General features: G+C 35.6%; 1 protein-coding gene across 1 annotated transcript in view; it reads left to right on the top strand.

Annotated features, from left to right (window-relative positions):
* Positions 1-10,223, top strand: part of Kdm6a (lysine (K)-specific demethylase 6A) — a 202,156-nt gene that overhangs the window by 128,772 nt on the left and 63,161 nt on the right. Inside the window, exons 7-8 of the mRNA XM_013030841.1 lie at positions 1,857-1,911; positions 4,878-4,912. Coding sequence (XP_012886295.1) covers positions 1,857-1,911; positions 4,878-4,912 — 90 coding nt within the window. The remainder of the gene's footprint in view (positions 1-1,856; positions 1,912-4,877; positions 4,913-10,223) is intronic.

The following is a 10,223-nucleotide window of genomic DNA, read 5'->3' as shown; positions in this document are numbered from 1 at the left end:
CCTTCCTTCCTTCCTTCCTTCCTTCCTTCCTTCCTTCCTTCCTTTTCTTGGGACAGGTCGTAGGGCCTGAACTCTGGGCCTGGGCGCTGTCCCTCAGCTCTTCAGCTCAAGGCTAACGCTCTACCACTTGAGCCACAGCACCTCTTCCGGCTTTTTTCTTTTTTCTTATGTGGTGCTGAGGAATCGAACCCAGGGCCTCCTGCATGCAAGGCAAGCGCTCTACCACTGAGCCATCTTCCCAGCCCCTTCCTTCCTTCCTTCCTTCCTTCCTTCCTTCCTTCTTTCCTTCCTTCCTTCTTTTCTTTTCTTTCTTTTGGAGAAAATCTCTTCCTCTGTTTTTACTTGTATTTAACCTTACATCCTGGGTACTATTTTTAATAGCTTGTGCCTATGACTGTTTACTTTCAATGCTAAAAATGTAGATACTCAAAAATGCAAATTTGGAATTTTTGGAACTATATTTTGTTTTAGAAGCATTAAAAAGAAAGGCTTTTCTTTTCCTTTGATTGAAGATTTGATGTCAAATCTAGTGCTTGTTATCCTCTCTTAATTTGCTTACATACTCACCAGGTATACTCAGTACTTTTCATTCTTAAAAATTTACGTCATACATTAGTGTTGAACCTTTTGTAGGCAAGTTGATATTATTAGGAGATACTATGTTATTAGGAGAAACTATTTTATTAGAAGATACTATATTGGTGCTTTTAACTGTCCAAGGGGCTAAACAAATACATACGCATGTATTATAAAACTATTTCATGGATCAACTTGAAATAGCCTATTTAAAAAGTGATATAGTACAACTCTTATTGAATAATCAGTAAAAGTTGATAGATTTTGTTTTTGCTTTTGGTTTTTTTTTTTTTTTTTTTGGTCAGTTGTGACCCTTGAACTCCTGTCTGGTCTGTCCCTGAGCTTTTTGCTCAAGGCTAGCATTCTACCACTTTGAGCCACAGCTCCACTTCTGGTTTTTGTTTTTGTTTCTGTTTTGTTGTTGTTGTTTTGTTTTGAAATAGTAGTCTCACAGACTTTCCTGCCCAGGCTGGCTCTGAACCGTGATCCTCTGATCTCAGCCTCCTGCATAGCTAGAATTATAGGTATGAGCCTGTAATCAACCTGTCCTGGTTGATAGTTTTATCCTCCACTACAATTCTCATAGTGATTTTGTTTTTCACTTTCCAAAGTTCAAGGCTCATTTTAAAATAAAAGAGTTGTTCTAATACTGTCACTGGAATTCTAGTTTGTTTTTGATGGTGAAGTTTTCTTTTCTTTTCTTTGCCGATTGTGGGGCCTGAACTCTGGGCCTGCGTGCTGTCCCTCAGCTCTTCAGCTCAAGGCGAGCTTTCTACCACTTGAGCTACAGGGCCACTTCCTGTTTTCGAGTGGTTTATTGGAGATAAGAGTTTCTCAGACTTTCTTGCGGACTTTCTTGCCGGGGCTCGCATTGAACCGTGATCCTCAGATCTCAGCCTCCTGAGTAGCTAGGATTACAGGCGTGAGGGCCCGGCAATGGTGAAGTTTTCTATTTAAAGTTTTATAGCACTTCCTATTTATAATTGTAGACTTAAACCCTCAAGTTGTTTCATGTAAATAAAAAAATTCACTGAGTAAACTTGATAAAAAATAGTATTCAAATTCTCTATTCTTAAGTATTTGGAGAAAGTAGCCCAACCCAATAACATGTTTTTTGTAAACAGTAAATGTTTAAAATGATTCCATTTGGTTGGCTAGTACATTTTATTTGCATAGCATAGTTTCTGTAGTGTGTGAGATCTTATATACCTGAAAATATTTTAAGACCTTCTTATATGAACTAATTCAATGCAATAATTTTCTTACCCTTCTCTTTGCAGCATTTTCAGTTGGCTTTGATTGACTGTAATCCCTGCACTTTGTCCAGTGCTGAAAGTAAGTATCAAGTACCATAGTTTTCTATATGTATTCAGATAGTTTTATTACAAATAATAACACAAACCTAAAATAATAATCTGATAAATTTTGTGCATTTTTTCCTTCTAAACTGTTACTGTAATTGTATTGGTTGCCATGGCTACTTGTTCACCAGATATTGTGAACAACCTGTGTCTAAAATAGATAGGACAGTGGCAGTGCTGTTGAATTAAAATTATCTGTACTAAAGAGCCAAGATCAGTGGTGTGTGTGTGTGTGTGTGTGTGTGTGTGTGTGTGTGTGTGTGTGTGTGTGTGTACATATTTACTTGGGAATAAAAGCAAGGTTTGTCAGTCTTTTAGGGAACAAACATACACAGCTGCTTTTGCTGCATATATCTCACTGATTTTGCTGTATGTTATTAAAATTGCTGGTGTTTTTGAAGACATTTTGAAGGTGGTGGGAGAGTGTTTCTCTTCTGTTGCATTGGTATTGGTATTGGAGTTTGAACTCTAGGGCTTAATGTTCTTACCTGGCTTTTTCCAATCTAGGATGGAGTTCTACTACTTGAGCCACACCTCTACTTTTAGCTTTTTGCTGGTTAACTGGAGATAAAATTCTCAATATTTTTACTTGTCTGCCTGGGCTGGCTTTGAACTGAGATCCTGAGATCTCAGTCTAGAATTAACTATTGCCTGGCTTTTAGTTTGAGTTTTTATTGTACTTTTACATATCATATTTAAAATTTGAGATGATTTCATTTAATTTAAGAAAGTCACTTTTATGAAGTATATTCTGACAGTGACTTTCTATTAAACAATTACTTTCTGTTTCCGTATAGATTTCTTCTCCAAGTGTGATTGGGTTGATACTATGATGTGTTTATCACTAAATATATTTTGTTATATTTGTTTACTTAGTGTACTTTTAAAATATCCAATAAATAAAGAATTATCTGTAGACCCAAAACAATTCTTACTTGAAAAATAAATAGTTTAAGTCTAGGAAAAGTTGAATAATTCTAAATGAAAATCAAATTATTTGTGCCTTTTAGCTTGAAGTGGCAAAAAGAACAAAGAGTTCATTTGAGGAGTACAGAAAGGTCATAGGAAAATTTAGTGTTTGCCCAGCTTGCCTGTGATTTGAGTCATCTCCTTGACTACACTATATTCAGAAATGGATTAGTAGTCTCAGTGTTAGAAATGTCTAAGGAAATAGTTAGACCAACGAATAAATGGTTGAATTTTTATGGAGTTTGGGAAGACTGGAGTGGAGAAGTGTAGCTCAGTAGTCTAGCATGCCTAAAGCCCTGGCTTCCATCCCTAGCACCCCATCCCCCTAAAGTAGAAATTAAGTAAATGAACTTTTGAAACATCTCTATAGCAGAAATGCTTCTAAGGCCGTTTAAGAGGTATTAGTTACAGTTTGTGGTTTGAAAAGTAGAATCATGGTCATGTGAGATTTTTCATTATGATTGCCTCAGAATAAAGTGGTTGTCTACTAGTATTAATTTTAATTATAAAGTAATAGTTTCAGTTCAGTACTTTTATGGCAATGTTTGGTAAAAATGCTCATTTCAATTGAGATTAAGTGGAGCCTTCTTGTACAATTTACTTTACCTTGAAGAAGACTTTTCAAAAGTTTAATTGTGTGGTGTTTTTCAGAGTACAAAAGATGTCATTGGATATTGTCATGCATAGCATAGTGAGGTTCATTTCATAGAGCCTAGAAGGAAGACACTATGAAAACTACGTTTGGAGTGATAGTAGAATGCTTGTTCACTATTGATCATCTCTCTATTCTCCCTACTATCTCTATTAGAAGAATAAAAACATTGGGGGAAATAGGCATAGAATTTTCCATGTCTTCTTCACTTTTAATCAGTAACAGTCTCCCTCCATTTTGATTGAACCTCTCAAAGAGCTGCACTGGAATTGGAAGCAAGGAAGAAGAAACCCTTCCCTCTGTTGTCTTCCCCCCTCTCTTTCTCTACCCCTGTTTTCCTTCCCTCTAATAACTTTGTTATTATTTTTGTGTATTTTTACAAAATATATTTCATTTTTAAAGAGGATCTTTTTTTTGCCTTAATATTTGAGTATAATATCTAATTTACAGAGGTTTAGTAGTTTTGATCCAAATATAGTCATTTCAAGTTCATTATATATTTTACTTGTCTTGCTTGTATGACAAGTATTTCATAGTTATTTAGTTAATCTGTTGCCATGTGTTGATTTAGGGAATAGGCATAAAAAATCCTTCTCAGAGGTAAATAAAAAAGGAGTCTTCCAGACCTTGCCCAGGACGTCTGAATTATACTCTCATGAATCTGTATTACTAACAAGCCTTCTAGATAAATCTTATAAGAATCGATGAGAGAGTTCAGGGTACACACCACAGTGAGAACTCATTGTGGTAGCTTTTTTTAAGATATATGTGTTAATATTGAAGCAGTTTACTTCTTGTCTTCTAAAGTGGTTTCTTTTTTTTTCTTTTAAAATGCTAAAGTGGTCCAGTTCTAAAGATCTAAAAATGAAAATAAAAACTTCTTTCTTTTTTAAATTAGCACTATTATCCTTATTTATGTCTTCTATATAAATGCTGCTTATAGAAAATCTAGTATGTGAGAAGAACCTGCTGGTTTTCTTGGTAGTAATAGTTTTGTATTAAATTTTTTAACTGTACTGTATTTTTTGTCTTGAAGCTTTGAAAATATTATGTGTTCAAGTACATGAAATATATAGATTTTTCTCTATTTAATGTTGCTGTTGGTTAACACTAATTACATGGCAGAAAACTTGATAATGACCAATGAATATATATGGTATTTTACCATATTTGTCCTTTAATAGGCTTGTTTGTGTATTTTCTAATACTTAAATCTATATATTGTAGCTCATACTTACCATTATATTTTATTATTTTTACCTAATTTACTTCAAACCCTGATGTACTTTTAATGATTTTTTGTTTTCCATCCTTTGCAGTTCAGTTTCACATTGCCCACTTATATGAAACACAGGTGAGTGTTTTAACTTACCTAACTTTAAAAAAAGAGAAACAACCAAAATCATTATTTCTATCATGAGCATGGAATATTATACAGATAGTTTAATGGATTTCTGGCCATTATCTCTTCCATAAATTTTCTGTTATACTCATTAAATGTGGTTGGTCAATGTGTTGCTTAGTGAAACATTTTTCAAGAAGTTTCATTGAACATGACTTGCCTCTAAGCTTGGTTTGCAAGCTCAAATGACTGTATTTAAGATTTCCCTTATTTGTGATACAAAATGCCTCATTTTCTTTTCAAAATGTTATAGATGCCTGTTGGAATGCATTGTTTTCAAATAATTTCCTTCATCTTTTCTTAAGATAGAGTTCTGTGTCTCACTATTTAAAATTATCTCATAATGTCATCACCATTACTTTCATAGCTGCTTTATTTTCAGATGTTTTCAATTTAATTTTAGAACATTTTGTTTTGTGTATGGCACTATTTTGCTTTAATGTATGACAAAAGGTATAACACACTGACTATATGCAGTGCCATGGAATATCAGGGATAAATTTGTATGGCAAAAAAATTTGGCAAACCAGGGCTGGGAAGGTGGCTCAGTGGTAGAACGCTTGCCTTGCATGCCTGAGGCCCTGGGTTCAATTCCTCAGCACCACATAAGCAAAAAGAAAAAAAGCCGGAAGTGGTGTTGTGGCTTAAGTGGTAGAGCACTAGCCTTGAGCTGAAGAGCTGAGGGACAGTACCCAGGCCCAGAGTTCAGGCCCCACAACTGGACCCCAAAAAAAAAAATTTGGTAAACCTAGTTTGTGGCAATCCCTTACCCCCAGTTTCATAACAGCTTTTAAGGAAAATAATATGATTTATTATATGTGTGCATAATATCTCTTTTACCTTTCCTCCCTCCCTTCCTCCCTTCTTTCTTACTGGGGCTCAAATTTTGGGCACTGTTTCAGACCTCCTTTTGCTCAAAGCTAGCACAATTCTATTTGAGCCACATCTCCACTTCTAGCTTTTTGTAGTTAATTGGAGTCTCTCAGACATTTCCTGCCAGGGCTGGCTTCTAACTGTGATCTTCAGATCTCAGCTTCCTGAGTCATTACAGCTGTGAAGCTACCAGGGCCTGGCTGAATAATTTCTTATTTCGATATTTTTACCTGAATATAATGGTATATAGTATGTTACATAAAAACATATGGTCCTCCTGTAACTCATTATTAATATCACTATGGAATGTAATCAGATACTTTGAGATCAATTAAGCTAGTGGATCTCAAACCCAGCTATGAAGCAGAATAATATGGGAAACATTACAAATCAGTCACTTGAGGAGCTTTAAAAAAAATCAGACTCCTTTGTAACACTAATATTACCTCTGCTCCCATGCTTACTGAATCAGAACTGATGCATATTCAGGTTGAATTCTAACCTTCCCTAAAACCCATTTTCTGATTCTTGATGGGATCTGTCACTAGCTGAAGCATTTCTCACTTTTATCTTTAATGAATGTTTTTCAGGAGATGGAATTCTGTTTATTTGGCTGCTTTGAAATTTATATTCAGTTATCTTGGCATTCATTGTTTCTTATGAAAAATGGTCTATCAGTCTTATTGTTGAATCCTGTAACTGTAATATAAGGACAAGGGTCTCTGGCATTGGTTTTTTTTTTTTTTTCATTTCATGAATTTCACCCCTTTCATTTAATGAATTTCACCAGTCAATCAAATTAAATAAAACCAAAAGAACCAAACTCAGGACAAGCAGAGTGGGAGTTATTAGGTAACAAACAGTAAAGTGATGATCTGCTGAAATGTTTCCCTGCTTTTCATTCTGTAAAAATTTAGCATGCTTTCCAAAAGCAAGATAAAAGTTATGATAGTCCTAAGCCAAAAAGGGCACATAATGTCTAAGTGATAATGTGAAAATTTGAATTTGTTGAAAAGCAACATGTCTGTAGAAGTTGGAATGCATTCTCAAAATATACAAAATCAAGCCAGGTGTCAGTGGCTCATGCCTGTAATCCTAGCGATGCAGGAGATGGAAATCTGAGGATCACGGTTCAAAGCTAGCTCAGGCAAGAAAGTCTGTGAGAGTTGTAGCTCCAGTCCAGTTACACACACATACACACACACACACACACGCGTCTGTGAGAGTTGTAGCTCCAGTCCAGTTACACACACACACACACACACACACACACACACACACACACACACACACACACACACACACACACACACACACGAAGTGGAGCAATGGTTTAGGTGGTAGACTGCCAGCCTTGTGTACAAAAGCTAAGGGACAGTGGGTAGGCCCTAAGTTCAAGCCCCAATACTGGCAAAGAACAGTAATTATATTAATTAATGAGAAAATTCTCATTTACAATATCAGCAAAAGTAGGTTTAATACTTAAGAAATAATCTTAAAAGGGGATTAGAAGACTTGATAGTATGACAATGTTGGATCTGTTAACTTGTAAACTTAAGGAAACACCACTACAAAAGTACCAACAACATAAGGAGTTAGCTATAATGTGGAAAATCATGTTAGAATAGTCAGGATAGAACTGGATGGAAATTGTATAGGTTGTACTAACCCTACTGACAGTAAAATATACAGTAAAACGCATATAATTAACAGTGTGGTAGTGGCATGTGAATAAGCAAAGAGAACCATGGAATATATATCCAAGAGTAAACCTAGGTACATGTAAAAATTGCCATATGATGAAGATATTCGTTGTTGGGTTAAAGGGGATTTGTTAATAAATTGTTCTAGGATCTTAGCCAACAATGTAGAGGAAAGATACATTTTAACCTGTAAATTTATACCATTCACAAGAATAAATTCCAAATGAGGTAGGGTAAAAATGTTAATTTATAAAAAGATACTGTACAGCCAGGCTCTGGTGGCTCAGGCCTGTAATCACAGGTACTCAAGAGGCTGAGATATCAGGATCATAATTCAAAGCTAGAGCAGACAGTAAACTTTGAGACCCTTATTTATCTTCAATTAACCATCAAAAAGTTGAAAGTGAGGCTGTGGCTCAAGAGGTAGAGCACTAGGCCTGAGCAAAAAAACTCAGAGACAACACCTAGGCCCTGAGTTCAAGCCCAAGGATTGCACCCCTCACCAATTAAAAAAAAAAAGATTTTCTATACCTATTAGTGAAATGATTGTCAAAATTAGCATAGGAAAATACTTTCTAATTGTTGCTAAAAATTTACAGGCAATAAAATGAATAGCTTAAAAATAATTTCCACATACCACCTGTGCAAAACACCACTATGAATTCAAAGGGCATCTAAGAAACTTGGGAAAAGAATTTATCACATACTGCTTGTCACCAGACAGAGGTGAGGTTTAGTAAAGCTCCCCTTTAAATATAGGGACTCTTCACTTAGGGTTCTTGACTTCGAAAAATAACAATTTCTGGACAAGTCACAATGGTAAGAAAACTTGGCAGAGCTTTGTTAAGTAAACAAGCAAGGAAACATAAAAAAGCAGACAAACTGAAGGGCAGGGGCACACTCTGGGAGAGTGTGTGCTCTCATAGGGACTCAGAGACACAGACAGACACACACACACACAAGCAGACACACTGAGAGAAACTCAGCTCCTTGAGCTGTTGGGTATTTATAGAATAAAGGCAGGGGGTCTGGCTTTAAGTTATGCAAAGCTAGGTGCTTTGTTTTTGCTCTAACTACACCTGGTGTTATTTTCTGAGTTTCCAGGTAAGAATGAATCCTGCCATAAAACAGATCCTTATCCTTGAAACAAGATGCCCTGCCCTATTATTTGCATTTTGGGGCATCCTGTCCAGCAGTTGTGAATTCTTGGGTGAGAAATGCATCCCTTAGGAAAGAATGTATTCAGTTGCCTCTCTTTGAAGCAAGGCCCTTGTAATATAAGGCCCTTGTCCTTATATTAGTTACAGGGTTCAATAAGACTGATAGACCATTTTTCATAAGAAACAATGAATGCCAAGATAACAATATAAATTTCAAAGTAGCCAAAAAATTCCATCTCCTGAAAAACATTCATTAAAGATAGCATTTCTAAGTTTCTAGATACCATATTTCTGAGTTTCCTACACCAGCCCTCTGTAAGTTATTCTACTTTACTGCTGACAAAAAGTTGCTGTCTCTATTATGTTCAATATTTTTTCTTTCAAAAATTTAGAGACAAGTAAAGTCCTAATGGAAAATGGAGGTGAAAAGCACAAACAGTTCAGAAAAAAATGTTACAGAAAGTAGGCTTTGGCCATTTGTAAAAGTACTCAGATTAGTTAAAGAAATGCAAATTAAAGTGACACAGAAATACAATCTCACTTCTCAGAGTAGTGAAAATTTAAAGTGCCTACAGGGAAAGAAGCAGTCTTATGCACTTTAGAAATGTGAATTGTTATAATCTTTGTGTAGCAGCATTTAGTAAAATCCTAACAAAACTGTTTTTACCTGCCTTTTCAGCCAGAAAATTTACCTCCAAAAATAAGAAAATGCATAGGTTTAACAGCTGGAACATTGTAATAACAATGTTGGAATGTTGGAAACAACATTGGAAACAACCTAATTCCCATTTAGTGGCTATATAATCTATGGGTTTGTGTAATGGAATACTATGATTTCTTTTAAAAAATTTTTTATTTTATTGTAAATAAGCTGTACAGAGGGGTTACAGTTACATGAGTAAGGTAATGAGTACATTTCTTGTCAAGCATTGTTACCCCCTCCTTTGTTGTTCTCCCACTATCCCTCCCCACCTCCTTCACAACCCCCCCCCCCCAAGTTGTAAAGTTCATTTCCAACATAGTGTCTTGTGAGTATCATTGTTGCAATGGGTCACCCTGTGTCTTTGTTTCAGTGTTTTGTTATTCCCCTTCCCAAATTAGATAAATGTATACACAAGATTCGGGGTACCAAAATCAAGTACAGTGACAAAGAGGATATACCTTAGAGGGTAGAACATACAAACAAAGGAAACAAAAAAAATCACATAGTATATTAAACAACAACAAAGTCCCCTTGTGTCCTTATCTTGGGGTTCATTCACTTAGCATCATCTTATATGGTCATATGTACATAGCTTTTGAGCTTTTCTGTTCATCTGATAAAATTATCCTGAATGTATCCTAGTTATTGCAAATGAGGGAAACCATGGGACTTGTATTTCTTTGGATCTGGCTTACTTCACTTAATACATAATATGATCCCCCCCCCAAAGTGTTTCCATTTCCTAACAAATGGGGTGGTGTCGTTCTTTCTGATGGAAGCATAGAATTCCAGTGTGTGTGTGTGTGTGTGTGTGTGTGTGTGTG

This window comes from Dipodomys ordii, unplaced genomic scaffold (assembly GCF_000151885.1).
Source record: "Dipodomys ordii isolate 6190 unplaced genomic scaffold, Dord_2.0 Scaffold134, whole genome shotgun sequence".
NCBI lineage: Eukaryota > Metazoa > Chordata > Mammalia > Rodentia > Heteromyidae > Dipodomys > Dipodomys ordii.
The sequence above is the reverse complement of the archived record's forward strand: the minus strand, read 5'-3'. Positions and strand labels throughout refer to the sequence as shown.